Source organism: Eretmochelys imbricata, chromosome 3, assembly GCF_965152235.1.
Source record: "Eretmochelys imbricata isolate rEreImb1 chromosome 3, rEreImb1.hap1, whole genome shotgun sequence".
Lineage (NCBI taxonomy): Eukaryota > Metazoa > Chordata > Testudines > Cheloniidae > Eretmochelys > Eretmochelys imbricata.
Window position 1 is genome coordinate 194473406 of NC_135574.1, and position 25377 is coordinate 194498782.

The 25377-nt window shown below is 44.5% G+C and overlaps 1 protein-coding gene and 2 long non-coding RNA genes across 7 annotated transcripts in view; 2 read left to right on the forward strand and 1 right to left on the reverse strand.

The window, feature by feature from the left end:
* The window catches only part of MEIS1 (Meis homeobox 1), a 126298-nt gene extending 114886 nt beyond the window's left edge, over window positions 1-11412 (reverse strand). For 2 of the 3 annotated variants that reach the window (XM_077814018.1, XM_077814020.1), the window contains exons 1-6: window positions 10688-11412; window positions 8812-9038; window positions 6953-7094; window positions 6476-6526; window positions 5674-5724; window positions 4225-4371 (exon numbers count right to left, since the gene is read on the reverse strand). In XM_077814018.1, the coding sequence (XP_077670144.1) occupies window positions 4225-4371; window positions 5674-5724; window positions 6476-6526; window positions 6953-7094; window positions 8812-9038; window positions 10688-10699 (630 nt within the window). In that variant the 5' untranslated portion in view covers window positions 10700-11412. Of the gene's footprint in view, window positions 1-4224; window positions 4372-5673; window positions 5725-6475; window positions 6527-6952; window positions 7095-7234; window positions 8491-8811; window positions 9039-10687 lie in introns of those variants that run through there. The other variant, XM_077814019.1, reaches the window with a different exon arrangement.
* On the forward strand, window positions 1641-5833 carry LOC144263216 (uncharacterized). Its single transcript, XR_013345769.1, has 3 exons — window positions 1641-2417; window positions 4569-4696; window positions 5205-5833. It is a non-coding gene; the product is annotated as an uncharacterized LOC144263216 (long non-coding RNA).
* LOC144263215 (uncharacterized) lies at window positions 8926-15202 on the forward strand. Of its 3 annotated transcripts, none has more exons than XR_013345767.1 (5): window positions 8926-9063; window positions 9371-9432; window positions 9584-9623; window positions 14122-14163; window positions 14936-15202. It is a non-coding gene; the product is annotated as an uncharacterized LOC144263215 (long non-coding RNA). The 3 variants fall into 3 exon arrangements; XR_013345766.1 differs by having other exon boundaries at window positions 9009-9063; window positions 9230-9432; XR_013345768.1 differs by lacking the exon at window positions 9371-9432 and having other exon boundaries at window positions 8941-9063.
* The last annotated feature ends 10175 nt before the right edge of the window (window positions 15203-25377 follow it).

The following is a 25377-nucleotide window of genomic DNA, read 5'->3' on the forward strand; positions in this document are numbered from 1 at the left end:
CCCCGCAGGGCCCAGTGCGCCCCCAAACCCCCTTCCTCTCCCCCTCCGCAGGGCCCAGTGCGCCCCCAAGCTCCCCTTCCTCTCCCTCCACAGGGCCCAGTGCGCCCCCAAAACCCCTTCCTCCCCCCCCTCCGCAGGGCCCAGTGCGCCCCCAAGCTCCCCTTCCTCTCACCCCCCCCGCAGGGCCCAGTGCGCCCCCAAGCTCCCCTTCCTCTCACCCCCCCCGCAGGGCCCAGTGCGCCCCCAAACCCCCTTCCTCTCCCTCCGCAGGGCCAAGTGCGCCCCCAAACCCCCTTCCTCCCCCCCTCCGCAGGGCCCAGTGCGCCCCCAAACCCCCTTCCTCTCCCTCCGCAGGGCCAAGTGCGCCCCCAAACCCCCTTCCTCCCCCCCTCCGCAGGGCCCAGTGCGCCCCCAAACCCCCTTCCTCTCCCCCTCCGCAGGGCCCAGTGCGCCCCCAAGCTCCCCTTCCTCTCCCTCCGCAGGGCCCAGTGCGCCCCCAAACCCCCTTCCCCTCCCCCCGCAGGGCCCAGTGCGCCCCAAACCCCCTTCCCCTCCCCCCGCAGGGCCCAGTGCGCCCCCAAACCCCCTTCCTCTCCCCCTCCGCAGGGCCCAGTGCGCCCCCAAGCTCCCCTTCCTCTCCCCCCGCAGGGCCCAGTGCGCCCCCAAACCCCCTTCCCCTCCCCCCGCAGGGCCCAGTGCGCCCCCAAACCCCCTTCCTCTCCCCCCCGCAGGGCCCAGTGCGCCCCCAAACCCCCTTCCTCTCCCCCCCGCAGGGCCCAGTGCGCCCCCAAACCCCCTTCCTCTCCCCCCCGCAGGGCCCAGTGCGCCCCCAAACCCCCTTCCTCTCCCCCCCGCAGGGCCCAGTGCGCCCCCAAACCCCCTTCCTCTCCCCCCGCAGGGCCCAGTGCGCCCCCAAACCCCCTTCCTCTCCCCCCCGCAGGGCCCAATGCGCCCCCAAACCCCCTTCCTCTCCCCCCGCAGGGCCCAGTGCGCCCCCAAACCCCCTTCCTCTCCCCCCGCGGGGCCCAGTGCGCCCCCAAACCCCCTTCCTCTCCCCCCGCGGGGCCCAGTGCGCCCCCAAACCCCCTTCCTCTCCCCCCGCGGGGCCCAGTGCGCCCCCAAACCCCCTTCCTCTCCCCCCGCGGGGCCCAGTGCGCCCCTAAACCCCCTTCCTCTCCCTCCGCGGGGCCCAGTGCGCCCCTAAACCCCCTTCCTCTCCCCCCGCGGGGCCCAGTGCGCCCCTAAACCCCCTTCCTCTCCCCCCGCGGGGCCCAATGCGCCCCTAAACCCCCTTCCTCTCCACTCCTGCGCCCCGCAGGGCCTCCCTGCACGCGCTCTCCAACCCGCCTGCCCCCAATGCCAACAATGCGCCCCCTCCGCTCTCCTCTCCGTAATCCTAGAGCCCCCCCGCCCCCAAGCCGCTCTCCTCCCCCGCCTGCAGCCCTCGCCCCCGACACGCGCCCTCCAACCCCGCAGCGCGGCCCCGGGCCTTGGAGGGAGGCGCAGGGAAGGGAACTCGTGCGCTGGGGGGCGGTTAGCCAGTGCCCGGCGGAAGAGGGCGCAGGCAGTGACCCAAGCCCTCAAACACGTCCCAGGGATGTCACGCCCGGGGTGTCGAGGACTCCGGAGGAGGGAGCGAGGGGGACGCAGCAATGCCAGGCGCCGGCCCCTAGTGGGCACACCCGAATGGCCGAGGGGATTGCCTCGCCCCAGGAAACTCCCTGCCGCCGGAGGCCGAGCCCGTCTCATGGCCGCAAGGAGCGGCCAGCTTTCCAAGCGCCGGGCTCTCCCTCCCCGGGGCAAAAGGCGGCTGCAGCGAAACGCGGCCGGGCTGTAGAGACAGAGGGGTTAACTAGCTAACTCGGCGCGCTCCGGCTCCCGTAACACCCGAAGGGGAGCGGCGTCCGTCAGCGCGGCCCGACGCCGACAGCCACACCGGGTTCCAAACGGGCTGGGCTGCGCGCACAGGCGGGCGGAGCAGGACCCTTCTCTTTTCATCCCCCCCCCGCAACGCGCGGTACGGTCCCGCTCGGACGCTTCTTCGCAGCCCGCGCCCGCCGCCCTGGGAACCTCGCAACTGCTGAGCCGCACGCCCTGGACCACCTCCCGCCGCTTCGGAGAGGCGAAAGACACATGTGCCGCTCTCCTCCCTCGCCCTCTCCAAGCACAGCCTGACGCGGAGGGGAATTAAAGGCGAGGAAGCATTCGCACCCCGCCTTGCAGCCTCCTTCAACTTTCCGAAGCCAACACCTACCAAACGGGGCAACCCGGAGGTGACACATGCAAATGTCACACCTATCGCATAAGCAAGTGGAACCACAACTCCCAAGTTAAAAGCATGAACTTTTGTTTTGGCCACCCGAAGACAATTTGGCCTGGCTATCTAGACTGCAATCTTTGCAAGCCACTCCCTGAAGGTAAATTGCTAACAAGCGGGGCACAAGGTGAATCTTACCACGGGAGCGCAATGAATGTATATCAAGCCTCAGCCTTCTAAAAAAAACACAACACCCCAAACTACAACTTCATTTCTTCAGCTTTCACTTTAATAAAATAATGATTCGTTGGGAGAATGGGGTATAAATCTTCATTTTGGAGGCAATTAAAGTGTTGATTTCATTCGTGCCCCTAAGCGATTCTTGTAATTTGCTCAAATAGCTTTATGTACCCAGCACTCCAGAGCTTTTAGAAACCCATTTTCTAGTTAGACTTGTTGGATTACAATTTTTATTCAACAGCAGCTATCCGAGTTTTCCTAATCGAGATCTGAATTTAACAGTTCCCTCATTTTAAACGTTATAATAGTTATGTAGGATGCAAGTCAACCAGACAGAAGCAATGCCCATGTTTCCATCTTGTTTTCAATGTCTCATTAAAAAAGTTGAGAGAGTCATGCTAACATTTAGAAATAGTTGAAAGCTTTTACATTCTCAGTATAATTAAAAACTGGGTTTCTGGCAAATTCATGGCTTAAGTCAAACCATTCTTCTGCTCTACCGCTACATTAATAACAGTCCGATAATCTTTGCTTCTTTCTCGTACATAAAAAAAACAAACGAACATTTGAGCTCCTACCAAAGCTGAAGTATAGTGCACCTTTTTGTAAGTAATCTATAAAATAACTCCTGGTTGACAGTGTTCTTGATAATGGCAAAGCAGCTAAGAAAACTCCTGTCTGCTTGACTGCGCCTTGCTTTAACAAAAGGAAGCCTCCAGAGTCAGCCTCATTACACCTAGAATTGTATATAGGAACCAGATCATAGTTTTTAGTTGTTGGGTGGTTTTTTTTCCCATGAGCCAAATACTATTTCTAATCATAAACAACCAACCATTAAAACGTTACAATTCACAACAAGGAGCTCGAAACGCCAAGGCTCGTCCACTTTAATGTTTTAGAAGCTTGATTTCGCTTTGGTAACCTCTTGAAATTAACCCCCCCCCCACACACACACACACACAAATCACACTACAAGCCACTAAGGGAAAGCAGCGAACACAAGTCGTCACTATATGCACACATTGGGTGTCGAAGCCTCTAGGGTTTGGTCTATCCCAGCTTTAACACAGACATCCTAAAAGTCACTAAACTGTATTTTTTTCTAAAGGAGACAGTTTGAAAAACTTGAAAGTTCAATGAAAATAAATTAAAACCTTGGTCTGGTTTTATTTTTCTATTAAGTAAAATAAAATGGGGGCGCTTGCAGCAGGCAGGCTGTGCACAAAGCAATGTTCACTGAGGTCTAAAAGCGCTCGGCCAAGGAAAACTGACAAGACAGACTAATGAACCGTAGAGACAGGAGGAAAATAGCCAGTATTTGCTAGATTTCAAACACTCTCTGTCTTCCCTGGACCACCTATCTCGGATTTTATTATTATTTTTCTAAGTGGCTTCAGCTATTCCTTTCTAAGCATCCAGAAGCCTGCGAATCACGCCTAACGCTTCTATTATTATAAAGGGTAAATAAAATAAAGACAAAAATTAAAAGCGACAAGAAACAGGTCAAGTTTGCAGGCAATGCTTTTACAAGCTCATCTCGCCAGGTCGAATCCGGGAGCAAGCCTTAATGAAGCAATAATAGCCACATTATTCAAAAATTTTCATTTCGATGGAAATTTATCTAAAAGGGACTTAATCATATGCAAATAATAAAAAGAGGCGTAGTGACCCAGCAAGCGATCTGCATACAAATTTCAGCGTGTGCAACACTGGAGAGATCATCATACCTGATCTGTTAGATTTGCTGATCTTGTTATGTCTTCACTGTCTGATTTTGATCCGCCTTCTCTATCGTCTATCACCAGATCGATTGGCATTTTTCCTTTCAAACAGCTAATATACCGGTGGCAGAAATTGTCACATAATTCGTGTACCTACATTATGACAGAGGTAAAAAAAATGAAAATATAATCAGGAGTACATAAGTGAAATTGACAAGTGCAATCAACCAACCCTTCCCCCAGCCTTGTGACATCAAAAGTTCTAAATGGGGGGAACACACAGCAATTATCCCCCGGAGACCTCTAGACGCATCCAGAATTAGGAATAACTTTCTTTTCTCGCAAAATAGAGATATCCCAGAAAATTGACAGTGACAAGATGATTCACAGGCTACAACATATTCAACACCCGTGTTAAATTCATCTGCTCCCGGAGCTGTGGCCATGAGAGAGGTGACCTGCATGGGTGACATTTAAGGTAAACTATTTAATTTCAACCAGTTATTTCATCATAAAACCTTTCCAAAGAGTATGAAGAGAGAAAGGGATTTTTTTAAAAAAAAACCCTGGATGCACTATACTGAAATACATTATAGGCATCCATGACCTTAAATCCCAAATCGCTGTAATATATTTGTTCTTGAGTTTCCACTATTAGTGGGCATATTTTAACACCTTTCATGTACAGTGAAAACAACCTGCCCGTTATGGGTAGATAAAATGGCTGGGGGTTCTAAAGAAACTTTTCAAGCATTTAAAAACCTCTCGAAATGTTTATTTTCTGGAGAAAGGGGATTCTCTTGTAGGCCAGCTATCAATTACATATAAAAATCCACTGGAAACCTGAACGTGCGTTCAACTGAATGTTGGTTTGAATTACATTGCCTTCATATTGTTATTATTATCAATTATTATTATTATTGCTGAGATTTCCAGAATAGGGAGGGGAACAGAATTAAGCCTGCATACTCTCTGTTCTCTCTTAGCTTAGAGGCGTACAGCATTCACAGAATCAAGGAACTGCCACAACTATCAATTCGGCTTTGTCTCTGCAAAACGTTACAGGACAATCTGTGCCCTGACTGTGACCTGCAGATGGCTCTTAAAAAAATCTCGACCAAACTAACTGAAACTAAACAAAGCACCTTCACCAAAAACAATCTCCGAGGCGTGGCTGAAACAAACAAACAAACAAACAACATTCAGAATATCATCTGCAACACACAGAACTGCAACTATGGATACAAAGCCAGCAAGGTATTAACATGAACACAAGGCCAAGTCGTTTGTGAGCCCGGTTTCAGAGGCTGAAATTGTAATTAAACTGCGAAGAGAAATGGACGCTAAGATTGGTCTTGACACTAATTACCAGACAGAAAGACATTTATGCAAATTTACCAGAAGCTTGAACTTCAGCAATACTGAAACGTAGGAGGAAGGGAGAAAAAAAATTACCTTCTCTAATTCCAGTAGATGAAACCTTAATACTTGTATGGCTTGAATCATCTGCAAAGACACAAACAACAGGAGCATCTATCTCATTCCTGAGTTGCGGTATATCCCCACAGCTGCCCCTTCTGTCGTCTATAACTTCAGTTGTTGGTTTTTTTTTTAGTAGTAGTAGTAAATAAAAAAGTTGTTTTGATTTATGGCAATAACACTAAAACTTAATAGCAGTGGCTTTGTATGCTGTTTAACAAGAAGCGAGCTAGAGTTAACAAAAAATCCTATTGCAATGAAGTAGCTAAATTATACGGATCGTAAACATTTCCTTCAAAAAGTGCAATCTATTGCGACGTCGTTGGACCCTCGCTTTGCAAAGGAGGAGAAAATATTCCTAATGCAGAGGCAAAGTATTTGTTTAGCCTTTAAAAAAACCGACTTCATTTTAGGTCGGTTAGTTAAACTATTCATCTCTATCCATAGTCACTGTTTACATTTCCCATAAAGCTATTTTAAAGGTGCGGGGGGGTATGTGGAGACCTCAAATACACTGATACATTCGTAGATCAATCCATGCACTGCTTGGGCAGGGCAAGTCTGCCATAAAGACCCCAAACTCTCATTTGGATGGGGCTTTCTTTATGTACTTCGTTACGTGATTTTACTTAACACGGAATTACTGCCCTGGATTACTTGTAATTAAAAAGATCCACGCGACAACATTTCCATGTAGAGCCCCAAATCCTTGTCAAAGCCTAGCACCATCTCTCTCCAGAGGGCAGAGAAATAAAAGGGGAGCGCTATTAACTCTTACCAAGTTATCCAGTTCAGGATTAGAGGAAAAGAGGGGTTTTTCTGCTCGGATCTAAATATAAGAAAGGGGAGGAAAAAAAGACTTGAAATATGGAAACAGAAAAAGCAGACGTTATTATTTCTTGCTTCATTACACTGTTGGGTCCATTATGTAACCTTTCCTTCAAAGCTCTGACTGTTAGATTAAGTACATCATATAAACACTTAAACAAATGAATCAAATGCACTGAAAATACCCACAGACATTATTAGTTACATCTATCTAGCTACGCTCCGTCTTGTGTGAGCTGCACATCCCTGTAAGCAAAGTTTAAAAAAATATCTTCTTTATTTATTTATTGAGATGGTACAATCGAGACTGTATTGATTTATTTCTGGCAGTATAGAAGGGGGGGCGCTATGATTTTTTTTTTAACGGAGACTTGTTTTCTTGTTATGTGAGAGGTTCCCCCCCCCCCCCCAGCACGGTTTTGCTGACCTGTTTGGCGAACACTGCTATGTCTTCATTGAAAGACTCTGAGGAGCAAACATCGCCTCCCGCTACCCCGGGCTCCCGGGGAGTACACGTAGCTAATTCACATTTCTCAAAAATCAGTGCTAAAAGAGGGAACAGGGGGTGTCTGAAAGAAAATACAATAGTCACAAACAAGACAATGGTTAGTCCCAGAATAAGTGGGGGAGAAACATCCAAGGTGATCTTTTAGCAAGCCCACTACCACCACCCCAGCTGCACCCCCTCCCGCAATCATAGCTCACCTACCCTTCAACCGAGAGACCTGAAGTCGAAGGCCCTGAGCCATGGACTGTATCTGATGATCGCTTCAGCATATCTGGCCAGAGAAATTGTTAACATTTGCTATGAATAAAACCAAAGCGGTTCCAGCAGCCATTTTGAATTAACTTTCCTTTCCTTTTTTTTTTTTTTTTTTTTTTTTTTAATTTTTATTATTTTTAACTCCCCTTCAAATTGCGGACTTTCTGGATTAAAAAAAAAATCAACCCAAGCAAACCCCAGCTTTTTGGACTCGGGTGTGGAACGTGCAAATCCCCCTTGGCATCGGTAATGATAATGTTCAAAATGAGAGCTGTTAACTTCGAAGACCAGCCAAACTGCCAGTGAGTTGCCCCAATTCGGGTAGCACGAGCGATCCAGCGATCCATTTACATTCACTTCAGTTAGCAGAGCACGCTTTTATTTGGGTCATCATCTCCCCCCCCCCACACACACACACCCCCTCCGCAAGTTACTCAATATAGGCGCTGCTCACCCCTCTTTTTGCTATATAATATTGCACAATGATACAGACCTTAGAAATGTGTAAGCCAAGTGCTTTGATTTTTGCTAGCTTGAGTAACTCTTAAGGAGACGTTTAAAGTCATTTACTACCTATAAAAGCTAAACTGAAAATTTAATATTTGATTTGATTTGATTACAAAATGCGTTCAATTTCTGGGATTTCATAACTATTCCAGAGAATCCTGAATGGAGTTTAAACAAATCCTACAGTTTTGTGATAATGAGATAAAGAAACTGCATGATGGGATGGTTTTGCTTCAAAGCTAGCTGTTCTCTGCGAGACGGGGGGAAAGGATCTTAAAGTTCACTTCAGCTTAATATGCGCGAACTGTTTTTTAAAGCTATCCACGGAGCAACGAAACACATCAGTTCCAAATGCAATGGCCTAGAAACTATTTTATAAGTGACCGCATTGAGATGCCTCAAATGCTGCTAGAAAACAGAGCACAGCTCAAAGAAACAACCCCGAAGTTTTCTACTTAATACAGCATTATATATTAACAAAGCTAAAAAGTTTTATTCAGAATGAAACCGTTCAAGGTATTCTTTCTTCTAAACTCTTCCAAAATATTTACCTCTCCAAACAGGTTGCACCACGGAAATCTTTCCTTTTGATCACAACACTAATGACTAATTCCCCTTAAGCTCACAGTTTAGCAGTCTTTTATATTTAAAAGTTGTGATCAAAACCACATAGGAGTCTAGGTTTATGCAACGAAGTAGCTTTCCGTACACACACACACACACAAATTAGGCAAGTTATAATATTTGAACTGAATACAACCTATGGATAACGTTTATCCGTTTCAAGCCCCATGGAAAGTAAATCTTCTTTATTGGAGAATCATATGCCGAGCATAATGTGAAGCAAAGAAAACTTCAAATCCTCCCTAAAATTTGCATGCAATTATAATGGAAGCCTGGCTCACAAGAATTTACCTACGATCTGAGTCAATGGCTTTTACTTCTGCCTTCGTCAGCGAGGGAAATAAGGGCATAATCATCTCTTAACTAACAAACCCGATGCCAGCTTTACCTACCCATAAATGGCATCTTTATCTCTCTTTAAAGCGTCATTGACAGAGGAGCCCATACTGGGAGGCATGGCGTTGGTGTGAGCAGTGTGCGGGTATTGATGAGAATGCAGCGGAGGACCGTGATTCAGATGGTGAACAGGCTGCATGGATCTGGCGGCATGAGGATCCCCATACATGGTGGTGGGGATCCCTACTCCATCCATCCCACCGTAATGGGGTAAATCGTCGTACTGCATGACAGACAAAGAAAAAAAGGTCAGAAGGCCAGTCGTAACCGGAGGTTAGAATGGGGGAAGGTCCAGCACATGGAACTGGGAAGTGCTAAATCTATGGATTTCAAATAAACAGGACCCAGAAAAAAAAAAAAAAAAAAAAAGGAGGGGAGAGGGTGAAGATCTGTAAAAATACATTTCCCCAACAGGCCCTCAAAACGGATTAATTCTGGATCCTTGAAAAGCATCCTTGTGGAGGGAAGTAGGTAAAAGCAGCTTAGGTTGCTTTGGAGTGACGCTCAAAATAAACACGTTGCTGAAAAGTTTCCTGCTTCAATATGTCTCCACAGCAAAAGTTAAAATGAGGACACCTATTATTAACACGGGGATTAACACAGGCTCCTGGTTTAAGGTATTTCTCTGTGTGTCTGTGTGTGTGTGAATTGTCCCAGTGTAGAGCATTCCTAACGTTTAAATGATAAATTAAACTCTCTTTAACAAAAATGTAAAGCACCAGTTTAGATGCAAGACCAAAGCTGATACACTTTTTCTAACTATTGCAGCACAATCTGAAAATTGGGAATTCCCATGTGGAGGAAAAACGTGAGTTAAAGCAGTTAGTTAATTTTAAGATACCCTGTTTTAAACCTTCCGACTGTTAAGAAGGAAAGTACACAAGTATCAATGATCTGATGTTGTCCAAAGTTTAATAACAAAAGAGTCGATTTTTGGTTTACAGCTATTATGTACAATCTACTTTATTGTCGATTTGCTGCAGCTGTGTGCATGTGCAACTGAAAGTTTTGAATTTTAAGTATATTCTTTGTTAAACATTAAAAACCGAAAGTTAAAGTGGCACTTAAGAATAAGAGGAAACGGCCACTTTTCATCTATTAAAAGCAAAAGTGTGAATAAATTGTTTTAAAAAACTCTGACAATTGCTTGAACTGAAAGAGTAAAGGCAAGTTTGTCAGTACAGCAACTTTCTTTTACAAACTGTACTTTGAGGGACAGGACACAAATTATTGCAAGCAAACTTAATTTTATGTCGTTTTTCTTTTAAAAACTCTATTCATTACATGATAATTGTCCCTCACAATATTTTCATCGCATCTCAATGTATCTAATAAGTCTAGAAAAAAGAATAATAGTAATAAATAGTAATGATAAATATATGTGCATATTACTTCTGCCTAATTCAAATTTAAATATGCAACTATTTTTAAATGAAGGTCTGACTACAGCACTGCACATTTGTGATGGCAAAAAGTTATGTTTACTTAAAGTTTAATAAGTTATCTTTGAAAAGTGAAGATGTATGTCATCACTAATGTTAAATGCTAAATTAAAATGTTCAAAGACACCTTAGTTAAATATTTTAAACGCTGGTGACTTTAAAACGACATTGTATTCTTAGCAGTATAGCTGTAATACTGATAAATACAAACACTTGTATTTTCAGTTACATGCCTGTATATCATTATTTTATAGAAAGTTTGCCTCTTCCGTGAGGTGTCTGTGATAGGAATTGATAGAATCAAGAAATTGACAATATATATATATAGGTTTGAGTCAAAGAAGAGGTGGGAAAAAACTTTTTCGCAGCGTCTCTGTCAGCCACGTTTCAACATTATTTCACATTTAAATTCCATTTTTTTAATACGTACCCTTTGCGCCATCGGCCTGGCTTGCTCCCTTCCTACTTCAACTTCTAATATATCCTCTTTAAGGCCAGTGTGAAAAGAAACAAACGCGAACTCTCCCCCAAACCCCCAAAAATGCAAAAATCCCTTAGAGTCGCCAGCAATGTGAGCAATCGAGGAAAATCTTCAGCTTACTGGATCTCAAAGAAACGACACAATAATTCAGCATTAAAAAAAAGAGAGAGAGAGAGACTCGCCCTCCTTCTCTTTCTTTCTCTCTCTCACTCTCCCCCTTTCGTTTCCAAGACAGCAGCGGGGAGAAAGCAAATATCCTTTCCCCAATCAGTTTTTTTTTTTTTTGGTTTAAAAAAAAAAGTGCCCCTCAAACCCAACTACCAAGTCTCATGGCTTTTTGCCACTCCAGCTGTCAATCAAAGGCGAGGTTGTCAAGGTGGTGAATGAATGATGATGATCCGCTGTGTGTACTTCCACTGCTCTGGACACCTCAAATGTTAATATTCAAATGCATGGAGGTCTAAGCGCTGGCTTGTTCTTGAATCAGTCCTAATTCCTAATCAGATCTCGCTCGCGCGCTCCCTTTCCCCCTTTGCAGCGGGAGAGGCTAGAGGAAGAGGGTTAAAAATGTCTGTCTGAGTTTGTCTTAAAGGAGCCACGATCGATGCTGCCTGCTGCAAGTCCCCCGTGCGTGTGTAAAGTGTGTGTTGCACAGGCGGAGAGGTGGATTTGGACCAGAATGCTGGAACCCGGAAGTAGTGGTGGCCATAACAGGTCGCGTCTTACACAATGCACTGGGCTGCATCAACTCGGCTCCTAGCGCAGGGGTGGGTTGGGTGAGATGCAAGCAAAGAGGCTGTGCGAGCCACAGAAGCGTTCAATTAACAACACACACACACACACACACACAGGGTTACAGTTACTAAAATAGATTGTAATTCTGGTGTGTGGCTGGGCTCTTAGCTATTTTAAGAGCTCCCTGTAAGCAGAGTTCATTGCTGCCGGCCAAATTATGGGGTATTGCAGGGTTGGGTGGTTTTTTTTTTGTTTGTTTGTTTGTTTTGTAGGGGGCAGGATTTGTTTCTGTCCCCTTTTCACACCGAATGCTTTGGGTAATTGTTTGCAGCCTTTGCCAAAGATCTGAGCTCGCTCACATGAGTTATGTGAAGAAGAGAGGAGCAATGGTTAAAGAGACAACATCCATCCTTCTTCCCAGAGCCCTGCAAGCACATCCAGTATTCCAGCGTTTCTAAGTGTGAGAGCAAAACTAGGAGATGACCCCGAGCGTCTGCTTCTGGACACTGGCTTGTTTTTATTGCGAATACTATTACCGAAGTGATTGGCAAGATCAAGGGCAGGAAGACAGAACGCAGGAGAGCTGTCTGTTATGTGTTCTCTCGCGCGCTCAGCTCGTGTCATACGCAGCAATCCACGCCACTTCTGCCTAGCCGTCTCGGAGTGTAATGGCCATTTCCTTTGTCTAATAGCAATGGTTACTTTGTCTTTACACCCTCGCTATACGGCAGCGCTCTAAAGGATCAGCAATCTCTTTCCTCCCCTCCCTCCCCCCCACCGGAGGACTTTCATCCTTTTTTGTATCCAGAGCAAGCAGTCTCTCCCCCCCCCCCCCCCCCCAGCTAACTCCCCGCAACGAAAGTAAATCTATTAGAGCGAAGTTGAGGTTTAGAACGAAAGCACCAAAACGCACTTCGGATGAGCCCTTGCACTGAGGACGGCTCATTTGCTAGAATTTATTCGGTGCCCATGTAACTCTGAGCAGATGTTCCACACAGACAGTAGTTGATTCAAATATGCAACATCTTTCAGAGCAGAGATCCGTGAGACGGGTTTTTTTTTTTTTTTTTTCCCTCTCTCTCTCTCTCTCGCTCTCGCTCTCTCTTCCCCCTCCCCCAAGCCTCTCAGAAAACTCCCCCTGCGGTATGTTGGAAAATGAGCTCACCCAAATCTCAGTAGGCAGCAGTGGAGGAGCCGCAGGCCAATCAGGAGCTTGTCTTCGAAAGCCTGCCGTGCATTGGTGGAGGGGAAAATCAATTATCAAATAATCGATCAGCAGGGAGCTTCGATCTGCGGGGAGTGCCAAAAAACTCTCCCTCCGAACAGAGAGGCTAAGTTCTCCAAAGCAGAAAGATTGCTCACTTGTTCTGCTTAGCCATAGTACAAGCTGCTGCCTAGGGGCAGACATAAACATACCCTGCAAGGGGAATAAAAGACACCCTTCACTCTCTCTCTTTCTCTCTCTATATATACAGGGAGAGAGGGAGAGAGAGAGAGAGAGGCAAAGAAAAGTACTTTTAAAAAGTTAAGGTACGACATATTTATGTCAACACGATGTTACGGAGCTTGATATGTGAACTCAGCAGGCTGACAGCTTATACTGACACAGCAAAGCATTCAGTGCCAGCGTTTACTGTTTACAACACACACGTTTGTGAACCCGAGGCATCTTCAGCAGTTTTCCTTGCATGCAGTGGTCCATACACGTCATGTAATGACCGTACTTTTGATTGTTTGGGGTAAGGACGATCACTTTTTCCTGCGGCATTACAGCTGCAACTTTTGACTTAACAGCAGAACCTGAAATAGTAAGAACGATCACTAAGAAGTGGTCTTCTCGTTAGTGTTTACCAGGAAATAGTCTGATTTCTTTCAATTTCTCGATTAAAAAAAAAGAACTCTATGCTTATGATTTATTATTATGGCAATTTTATGTTTGCTTTTGGGATGCTCAGGCAGTAAGTCTTAAACAGAGATAAATCACATACGATTTCTGCCAGGCCAAAGTCTGAAATGTAATGTTAACAGACGGAATTCCCAGCATCAACATAATCCCTGCCTGCGATCTAAATCTTCTCTTAAAGTATATTTTAGGGGGCAAAACAGATTTAAACTCACTTTAAAAAACAAACCAAAACCAAGAACTTTTCTGAAGCTGTAATTGCAGCGACGACGCAAAATAAAACAGTTATTTTTATAGGGATTGCTATTGAGAGAGCTCTAGTATTCCCTAAACCGTTTCTTTTCTCTGCAGGAGAGTGCAGTTGTTTCGTATTCTACCTGTGTGATTATTCAAATGATCCGCTGGCTAGGTGTTTCAAATTTGTCTCAGAAAGGAAAGATCTGTCATCGATCAGATCAGTTCAGTAGGGTGGGAAAAAAGTGCCAAATCAAACATTAAAATATTCACACATAGGGCTCAACGATCCTTAAATGAGCTGCATGGGGCGGGTTATCCGAGTAAAATCTACAAAATAGAAATTACTGTGAAATGCACTTGGGTAAAGCTGCTTTTTAACAGCTTTGAGGGACCATGGAGGAGACAGATCAGAACAATTTGAAGCGTGCAGATACTCTTTAGTCCATCTCTTGCCGTGACATTTCAAACCTCAAGAAAACCAGTTTCGATTTCCCCCCCTTTGCTGTAGGACAAACCTTCTATGCCAGCGATGAATATAAAGACTTTTCAGGTAAGACTATTTTAATACCCTAACCCTTCCTCTTCTCAGTATTGGGAAGTATTTGTTGTGCTCTTAACAGACGTATGTTTGATTTCTATATTTATTTAACCCAGAGACTGAATTCAGAAGCGATTCCCTGTCTTACAGGTTCCTTCCAAAGGAGGATACAGTTTAAATTCCAGAAATGCAATGCCTCTTAAAAATAAAAAAGCTTTAAATCTTAAATCCAGCGTCACTACCAGGCCTTTATGAGAATAATTCAGAACAATCGGGGCTAGAACACTTTTACAATGTAATTACAGTAGTACAAATTGTTTGCCCAAACCTCATTCTGGATAAGGATTTTACAATTAGCAAACAGTTATTACTGTTGGGGCTTGCTGCGAGAAATTGCACTGAGGACGTCTCGAGTTGCAATCTACTGGCCATAAAAAGACTAACCAGGCAGCAATTAATCATCTATTAAAAGGGAAAAGTAAACGGACAGTTCCACACTATCTTAGTAAACTACCAACGACATTTATGTGTTCTGTGACTACAGCGACGCACACATTCCCAACTACTGCCTTTTTAGGAAATGTAGCTATTTTTTGCCAAAACTAGGGGTCTGATTGCTATTTGTTGCGGGAACCCATTTACACTTGCCATTGTACTATGGAAAAGAAGCTGTGGGCGTCCCTCGAATTTTACAGCGAAATGTGCAATTAGACAGAAAATAGGCAGAATTGCGTCCTGGATGTAGATCTGACTTTCGCTTTTTCCTTGTAACTGTGTTTAACAGATTTAGCATTTAAGAAGACGTGTTTTGCTTTGGAGCCTTGTCTTCACTACTTCTGTGATGCCACGGCGATAATCATTTTACTTATTCTTCACCTCAGAATTTGCAATTTGAACTTGTATAAGCGAAGGCCTTTCACATGAGGTAGAAGGAGAGGTCTCAAAGTTCAGATGATGATTCAGAGCAAAATGATGAAGAAAGTCCTCCATTAAGTGGAATTTGTATATATTTGCTTATCATATAATAAATAAGACTTTAAATCAGTCTGCATTTCCTAGCTTAAGTACATAATTAATTTTACCTAATAGCATTAAAATGAGTACTAGTTTTCTGATGACTTTTTATAGTTTGACGGGAAGGGGCTTGCAGTTGGGAAAAAATCAACAACAATACATACTCCTTCTCCATTAATATTTACATTTAAAAATTCAAATAAGGTCAAAATCCCCGAAGAAAACAGATTTTAAATGCAGTAGAGAGATAATAAAGGAATGTGGCAGATAAGAGTTTCAAGTGATATGAGTCAAGATACCAAAAAGTCAAAGCCTAATGAATGGCTGTGAGAAAGGTGAAGAACTATTTAAAGATCTATTAAAGGGCAAAATCTGAAAAGGTGATAATAAAAGGAGGTTAACTGGAGGGGATTAAGTGAAGATGTGAATCAAGTGCCCATGTGCAAGTAAAACTGTGGTTCATGGAGGTTTGTTTACTGGATTCTGCTTCAGAAAACAAAGAACGCCTGGTCCAGTTAGGAGTCAACCAGAGGTCAGCTTGTGCTATCCAACAGTCAGAGACAAAATAGTCAAGTCACTGTATTCAGTAAACAGTCTGAATGAATAATGGTAGAAATGCACTTTGCAAAGGAAAGAACTGATTTCATTAGACTTTTCTATTTCAGCTCTTTAGAGTAGCATGGAACTTGAGGGGAGGAGTAAAATGAAGGAGGGGGGCACTACACTATTTAACATAATTACCAGTTCTGACACTTTCAGAAATTATAGAGGTCTTTTATTAATTAAATGGCGGGCTTAATAAAATATTCATAATAAAATTTACGGTTGACGTAAAACTTTCTAAACACTGTTGTAAATTTTTAATAAATTAACTGAGAAATGAGTTACTAGCCTTGGCTTTTGTCACTTAAACTTCTGCATAAGTAGTGAATGTAGAGTGACAGCAACGTGGGAACCTTTCAGAACCAAAAATGTGTCCAATTACAAAGGGTTTTAGATCTCGGAAAAGTCGCCCTCAGATCTAGAGGTAAGCATGCCTTTTTTTATAAAACTCGTCTGTAGTGACGGATTCCAAAGAGCATTAGGAGTAAGGTCTGATCTGTTTTAGCCTATGCTATACCGTACGTTAGTATTTTAACATTCACATGACAATTCAACGTGATAGAATGAAAGACTGAAGTCACAAAATTTGCATTTGTGAAAAGTAAAAAGATCCACTTCACAATATTATATTTGCACAGGATCAAACGATAGTTAATGTTAAGTAGCTACAAATCAATCTGGTGTATTTTAAATTGCAACCTGTAAGAAGTCCACAATTATGTTTTGGATGATCAGTTATTTCTTATTTGAGTTATTAGTAGTAGTATTTTGTTTAGCTGCCTAACTTTTTTTTTACTATAACTCTATTTCAAAGACTCGTTGCTTTGTCGTTTATGTTGCTATACTTTTCGCTTAATACAAAAATCGCTGGGTAAAAAAAACTCTGGTTGCTTAATTAAAAATAATCTGGTCGATTGTTTTGCATTTGAAGACTTGAGCTTTTGTGCCGTCTACTGGACAATGAAAAAACTACAGCCATAATTTACTTAAACTTTCTTTTGGATAAAAGTACATTTTCGGAGAGGATGGTGTGCCTGTTTGGAGGGGCGTGGCGTCAAAATTGAAGATGAAGGAAAGAAAAGTGGACCCGAATGCGAGATCTATAGATTAAGTTACATATTTCTATATAAAAAACTTTTATACTCCAGGTTTAACGGCTGCAGATTTTATTGTTTCATGAACTACACTCAATCAATTGCATTAAGGGTGACCCCAGAAAGACGCTTTGAGTTTATATGTGTGAGACGGTCTTAAACATTTAGATAAAGGTGAGTGATAGAAAAAATGAGGATAAATATTGGTAAATCCTTCAGTTTTAGAATTATTATGAATTAAAGTGCTGTAGTTTATCCCAATGTAAAAGAAATTCTTTCACTTCTAAGCAACACTGAGCGCCACAGATTAGTACCAACGGAGAGCAAATTACATTTAAAAATAATTAAAATTGTTTGTGGGGGGAGGGAGATATGGACGTTTAGGTGAGTAGTGCGTTATTTCTTATGTGATTGCAAGGGATAAAAACCATGCGCGTTACTGCTTTCATTTCGTAATCAGCTGCCTGTAAAAGTGCTGCGGGACTCCCTGTCGGATGCTCTGAGATACATGCAGCAGAAGTTGGATAATTTCCTCTTAAACTTGCAGTATACACTTTTGGTTCTCTGTTCTTTAGCCTATATAGGAAGCTGTTTTAAAAAGTCAAGCAAAGGAGATGTTGCAAAAGCTACACAGACTTTTGCAGATGGATTTGGAAATGCTTAGTACAAAGATTTATTGAAATTAAAATCCTTATTGCATTTAATAAAATAGTGTACGTTTAGATAAAAATTCGGAGTCAAAGTGAGTTTTAGAACATTATGACCATAAATCTGGTTAAATAAGCTATTTTTATTTATGCATGTATATGTGTGTGTTTGTATATACACACACACACACACTGTAGAGACCTTAAAATATGCTAAACAGAGCTGTAAGGAAACCTTTAACCACTTGCATTAGACCAAGAACTATAGGTATCTTGCTTTGCAGTCACTTGCAGAAGTGGAAGGTAATTGTTTCCCACTATCACTGTGAAAAGTTGTTATTCTGAATTCGTCTGCTCACATAGTGCTGTCACTCAAAGAAAAGCTTTTCATACAGATTTGAACTTTATTAGCGATGCAAGTTTTTTTTTACACTAGACAAAATAGAAATGCAATTACCTTGTGCGCATATTGAACGCTTAGCACAGTATGTCCATCCTTGTACATCAATATGAAAGTATTTGTGAACTACTACAAGCCTCATTCAAATTATCCATTAACAAATAAACACAATTTTGAAGCCACCAGCCATGGAAAACTGGTATTTCATAATCTCAGTTGTACTATAGTAAAATCAGTGTATTTTGTTAGACCCTTAAATGCTGTGTTTGCTTAGAGACAAATTTAACATATAATTTCTTTCATATTAACTCATGGTATTCAGCTTGTCTAGCGAATACAGTACAGAAATATTTCAGATTACCTATAATACTGATGAAAAATGCAATTAAATAACTAAATCAGGAATTGCGAGCAGTTAAACTTTAGGAAGAAATATGAAATGTAGGCTTTTTGGATGTTGCATGTTTAGTTTTCATTAGTGCATAGGGATTCTGCAAATCATACATATAGGTAAACTCAAGCATAAATAACAAAAAAATCGTTAAGATGTTCAGCTATGTATTAACATATTGTACGAATCAAGCAATGTTTTGTGAATACTTGGTCTTGTTTGAAACTAAAAACCAACAACCCCAAACTACTCCAAACAACTAGTTTTACCTGCGGGGACCTAGAAGAATTATCTGAGAGATCACTTTCTACAGTGGTTGGTTTGGATAAATGCTACCTTAAGGGGGTTACAACGTACCAAATAAGTACATACAGACGCTAGCTATTGTGCCCATCTAAAACGAATGACTCGGGACATGGACCAACATTACAGAGCAGCTCGAACTTCACGCAGGATGGCTTTCCTGGTGACCAAGTCAGAGGCAAATCTCCCCCACCCCTCTCTCCTGCTAGGTTTCGCTACGGCGCTGCACCGTCTGACGCCTGGCTAAACGCAGGCAAACCCTGCTGCCCCAAGGAGAAGCCTTCCCGCTCCGCCCTTGGCTGTTTGTTTGTTTTTAAACCATCCTCTTCTGGTTCGAGCTTCCCGGTTTGTCTCTCTCCAGCAGGGTGAAATGGAGGAGGGAGAGGGGTGTCTCTTTCGGGCTCCCCTCTCCCTAGCTCAAAGGCCTGACGCCGCTGAGCAGGCTAACGGGGCTCTTGCCTTCAACGGCCGATGTGTGTGAGCGTGTTTGTGTGTTACACAGACCCTCGCTTTCCATAGCACACCCCAGCTCGGGTCCTCTCTGTCCTGTGATGTGTGTGTGTGTGTGTGTGGGGGGGTATGAGTGAGAACTATCGCTGCTGGGTGGATACAACCCCCCCTCCCCCCCAGGTTTTATGAAGAGCTACCCCAGACAGCTTTACTCCGCCCTTACTCCTGATCGCTTGCAAGCAGCACGCGGGGTCACTCCGGCCGCCAAAGGAGGAGAACTTCCATCCTGACTCCGGATTGCTCCAGAGCCCGCAGGCTGGCGGTGGGGCCGGCGGGACGCCGCGGGGGCGGGCAGTGTGTTTCTGTGCCCTCTCACTGGTCACTCGCTGGGCTTTGTTCCCGTTCGCACAACAAGCCAACAGAGACGCTGCTGACACCGTCCGCCCGGAGCGAAACGGCCCCGCTTTGCGACCGCTTCCCCGGCCCAGCGTGCCCGAACGGCACCTAGAGCTCGGGGCCAGGCACGTGTGGGCCCCTGGCCCGCCTCTGCCCCGGCTGCCTCCTTCTCCTCGCCATGAAAACCAGCCCGCAGCCCGCTCCCAGCGGCAGCCCGCGCCGCGGCCGCAGCCCGAGGCCCCGCGTCGCCGGCGCTGTTGTGTCAGGTGTGCTCATGGGACTAGGGCCGCGTGGAAAACGTGCGAATGAGCGCGAGTCCCTCCGGCCGGTACCGGCCGCCCGTGCTGCCTGCCGCCCCGGGACGCAGCCCCGAGGTGAAAAGTGAAGGCGAGTCAGGCAGAGGCACCGGGGCCGAAGCCGGAGGCGAGCGTCACGTGTAGCCAGCGCCGGGGACACGTCTCACCCCGCGGCGGGCGGGCTGGGAACCGGGCGCCACCTGGAGAGCAGAGCCAGGGGAGAGAGAAAGGGCATGTGTCCGCGTGTGAAAGAGGAGACGCGCTTCCAAAGGAGCGGGGCTCCAGGCAGCCCTGCCAGGGGTCTGCGCCAGGAGCACCCGCCCGGAGGAAGCGCTCACCAATGTCTCCCCAGCCCGCCCCGCGCCTTGACGAGAAGGCGCAATTTCAGTCCAGTGTGTCGCTTTCTCCAGCATCTGTGGGTACATGATCACAGACTTTTGCATCCTTGCCTACTGACTTTATGAAATGGAGCTGCGAAGCTATGTCAACCTCTATCTTTCGCATCCGCAAACTATCCTCCTGGAAGGAAAAGGGCTGCAAAAAAAAAATAAAATTTTTTTTTCACTGGCTTTTCCCCCAGTGCGCTGCATTATGGGTGGTGCACAAATGACTGATCTCTGAGTAGCTCCTTTCAACCCAATCCTGGAATTGTGTGTATGTGAGAGCCAGTGTCTGAGGGGGTGTGTCCTGAGGGTGACAGTGTGTATATGTTTCTGGAGGTGTGTTGGCAGTGTGGATGTAGCTCTGTTGGTCCCAGGAAATGAGAGAGACAAAGTAGCCCAGGTAATATCCTTTATTTGGCCAACTTCTGTACCTGTGTGTGTCTCAGTCTGTGTACTTGTGAGCGTGCGTATGCCTAGGTATCAGGGTGTATGTGTGTGTGCCTATCTATATCTGAGTCCCCTAAGGAGAATTTTTCAAGAAATTGTGGCTGCTAAAAAAAAGCGTATGCTATTCTAAAGATCAGTTAAAAGCCTGCTTGTTAATTATTTTCTTTTCTTTGCAGGAGAGTTGTCCAAGCTGAGGTTTCTCCCTCATCCTTCCCTGCAAGAGAGCAGAGTGTACACCATGCGCGCCTCATCGTCCCAGAACACAGGGCCAGTCCTAGCCTGGGGACACAAGGATTTCAGCAGCATTTTTCCCTACGGGGCGGACTAATTGTACAGAACCCCACCCCCTTTCATTCCTCCCCACTTACTTGAGCACACGCAGCTGCAGTCACCCTTGTGGCTTGGAAGGAAAGGCGGCCTCCTGCACCAGGGCTGCAAGGCCAGTTCCCCAAGGCAGCAGCTGCGAGAGGGAGGGGGGCAGGCGGTGAAAGCTGCACTTTCCTCTGAGCAGAGTAGTGTTCCCTCTGAGGGGCCCCCAGCCCCAGGAGCCGGCTCCCAAGCCCTGGGCCTCCCGCATGGAAGCAATGTTGCCTCCTCCATAGCCACTAAGCCATCCGGGCAGGCAAGGTTTGCAGTTTTAACTCTGGCTATTAAACCACATTGTCCTTGTTATAGTTCAAGGGGCCAGATCCATGTGTAGGAATCAACTGTTAGCACCAAGCACAGAGGCTTACAGCAAGAGATTTCAAAGGCCTGATTTAGTTTGTGATTAAGAGAACACCACAAGATAACAGTGATGATTGTTTCATTTAAAAATTACAAAAAACCCTGTCATTCAGCGGGTGAGAAAGGGTAACAGAATGGGAAGATTCTACAAAGAAACACCTCGGAAGTGTGTTCGCTTTCAGTTTACTCTATTGTAGACTATTCAGTTTACCTATAATATTTTACTCTGGTTATGCTGGCTTCATTCAAAAAGTATTATAATTGCATTTTACAGAAAACATTCACTATCTGTTTCTAACCATAGACTTAGAAACGGAGCCAAGCCAGGAAGCATAGATCTCAGATCAGAGCTGTATTCAAACTTCCCAAAATCTGGAAGTGGACAGATCTACTTGGAATCATAGAAATACCTAGTAGAGCAACCAGCTCAACTCCCTGCTAATGCAGGATTGTTTCCCAGCATTTACTAGTGCTTTGTCCAGTCACTTATTAAATATTCTGCTGATGAGGTTTTCATCACTTCCTGAGGGAGATTATTCCCCAACCTGTTTTAGGCTCAGATTATTAAAAGCTATTTAGGCACTGCTGTGCTCAGCACCACAACATCAAACTGAGTGAGAAGCCTAAATATCATGTTCAAAAGGGATTTAGGTGCTTAGGAGTCTAAATGCCATCTACAATGGCATTTAGACTCCTAAGTACCTAAATACCTTTTGAACATGATATTTAGGCTCTTACGCCTAAATACCTTTACAAATCTGGGCCAGACTGTCAGGAAGTCTTTACTTCTAACTACTCTCCCTTTTACCACCCTAGGCATACACCTCCTCACACCCTTCCAATATTTATAGATGGTTTCCAGTCCCCACTTTGGCTGGTTTTTAGGATCAAATTAGGTTTCCTCCTCCAGCTCCCTAATTATTTTTGGCCCTGTTTCTGTTAGAAAACTACCAAGTTTGACAATGTCTGTCAAATTCAATGGTGGCCTAATCTTATAGCTACAGAGGGGCCTGAACTATAACTGCCCAGCTATCATCAATGGGGTCAACCTGTGTTAATCAGTTTTTAATCAAAATGTGTTTTAGGGTCTCATAAATATAAAGGGAAGGGTAAAAACCTTTAAAATCCCTCCTGTGGGCAGAGGAAAAACCCTTTCACCTGTAAAGGGTTAAGAAGCTAGGATAATCTCGCTGGCACCTGACCAAAATGACCAATGAGGAGACAAGATACTTTCAAAAGCTGGGGGGAGGGAAAAACAAAACCTCTCTGTCTGTCTGTGTGATGCTTTTGTCGGGGACAGAACAGGAATGGAGTCTTAGAACTTAGTAAGTAATCTAGCTAGATATGCGTTAGATTTATGATTTCTTTAAATGGCTGAGAAAATAAACTGTGCTGAATGGAATGGATATTCCTGTTTTTGTGTCTTTTTGTAACTTCAGGTTTTGCCTAGAGGGATTCTCTATGTTTTGAATCTAATTACCCTCTAAGGTATTTACCATCCTGATTTTACAGAGGTGATTCTTTTTACTTTTTCTTCTATTAAAATTCTTCTTTTAAGAAATGGAATGCTTTTCCATTGTTCTTAAGATCCAAGGGTTTGGGTCTGTGGTCACTTATGCAAATTGGTGAGGACTTTTATCAAGCCTTCCCCAGGAAAGGGGGCATAAAGGTAAGGGAGGATTTTTGGGGGAAAGATGTTTCCAAACAGGCTCTTTCCTAATAATAATAATAATACTGGTTAGACATTTGGTGGTGGCAGCAAAAGTTCAAGGGCAAAGGGTAAAATAGTTTGTACCTTGGGGAAGTTTTAGCCTAAGCTGGTAAAAGTAAGTTTAGGAGGTTTTCATGCAGGTCCCCACATCTGTACCCTAGCGTTCAGAGTGGGGAAGGAACCTTGACAGGGTCTCTCTGTATTACAAATGTAACTGTACCAGAACTAAATGAAATATTCCAGGGGCAATTACACCACAGTCAAATAGAGAGGCACTGTTCCATTAGATGCTGCTTTGCTATGCAGCTGAATTAGGCTTTTCAGTTGCTATGTCACATTATTTTTAAGAGTTTCTATTATGCTCATCACAGCCACAGTTCTGCAACGACTTACACAGATGCTGAAATTTAAGTCAGGATATGTCTACACAGCAAAGGAAAACCTGCAGCTGGCCTGTGCCAGCTGACTTGGGCTTGGGCTGTGGGCAGAAGTGTCAGAAGCTCCCGAAAAGTGTGTGTGTGTGGGGGTGCCTGAACCGTGGCCCCACGCCGTGCAATGTCTCTTCCCTCTGAGCCCTCCCCACTCCCCCAGTTCCCTGAGGCCCTGCACTCATGCTGCCTTTCCCCCGCAAGACTCCGCCCTGATGCTTGCTCCTCTCCCCCATCGCTGACCCTTACGGCTGGTAAAAAGTGGGAGGCCATAGCCTTCCCATGTTTAAAAGTGATGGGGGCAAGGCATCCAGGCCCCCCCATTCCAGCACTCCTGGCTGTGGGGCTGTTTCATTGCCAGGTAGACTTCCAGGCTCGGGCTGGAGCTTGAGCTCTGAGACCCTCCCATCCCACAGGCTCCTAGAGCCCGGGCTCCAGCCCGAGCCCAGCAATGAAACAGCCCTGCACAGCAATGAAATGAAAAACAGCCCTGCACAGCAATCTACACAGCAATGAAACAGCCCTGCAACCTGAGTCCCACGTGCCTGAGTTGGCTGGCACTTGCCAACCACGGGCATCTAGTTGCTGGATAGAAATACCCTGAGTCCTAATGAAAGCAAAGGGGCTTCTCATGTGCATTAAGCCAAGTATATGTCTGAGTACTTGCACGTCACTGGGGCTTTGATCATATTGGGGCTATAGTCAGTGGAAATTCCCTAACAGTCAACAGGATAGCCTTGTTGTGGCCTCCTTTGCCCAGGTACTTGGGTTGGGAAGCAGATTACCATCTTGTGTTCTTTATCTGCCCAAAGGTGTCTTGGGCCAGGCTCCTAACTGAGGAGTCAGCAGTGCAGATTACTTGCCTATTTCTTTCTGGTGGGTCCCTTTCAGTACTTGCCTCTTGACTGTAGGGGCTACAGATCTCTCTTTGGCTCTCCTACGTCTCATCCTTCTCTTTTTGGTTGACGATGGCATATCTAATGCAGCTATTGAGACTAAATGGTCCACCTCTTTCCCGAGGTTCTAGTCTACCTAGATGACAATTTACTTTTCCATCTCCATCCCACTCTGGGTGTTAACCTCCTGCATAGGATAGTCCTGTTTGGTCTCTATCTACATACCTATCCCCTATTGTCTTTGCTCAGTGGATTTAACTGACATTCGAGTTGCTTCACATTTTATTCACAGTGGACATGCTATGGCATGTGGACGTGACGTACTGAATAACAGCCTCTAATTCTTAAAGCAGCTTTTCTTATTTAGTGTACTTTATATTTATTTACAGTTTACAGAGAAATCTTTTTTTAAACGTTAATTGCTGCTCTTTTATTCCTTTCCCTCTGTCCTTTCTCCAGTTTGTTTTCTAAGGCAGGGGTTCCCAAAGTTTTTTCCCTGAGGCCCATCTGTGCAGCTGCAATAGGCACTGTGGCCCACTATTAACACTTCTTGAGGAAAATTATTACATACATATAAACTATAAACAAACAATGTACATGTTTCCTTTTCCTTTTAATGTAAACAATTGTAATGATGGAAAACCCTAGCAATATGCACTCAAAGAAATGCTTCAAGATCTTTGAAACCAGACAATTTTAATAAAACTACACTTTAAAATAATGTTGAGAGCAAAATGTGGCATTCAAACAGGGAAAACACAATACGTAAAACTGAACAATAAGCGACACAACAATGTTAACAAAATTGTTAAAAAACACATTGCATTGTTTGTTCATTTTGAAACAAAATAGTTGTCCAGCTTTGAACACTACGTTGTGTTTTCCATTAGTTTAGTGTAACAATCTGAATTTCTGTGCTGTGTAACTAAAGACCCAAACCTACTCTCTACTAGTTAGAAAAGAATGAAATATTGTCACTAATAATATAAAACAAACAGTTATATTATCACACACTGAGGCAACGGGTACTCATCTGATCTG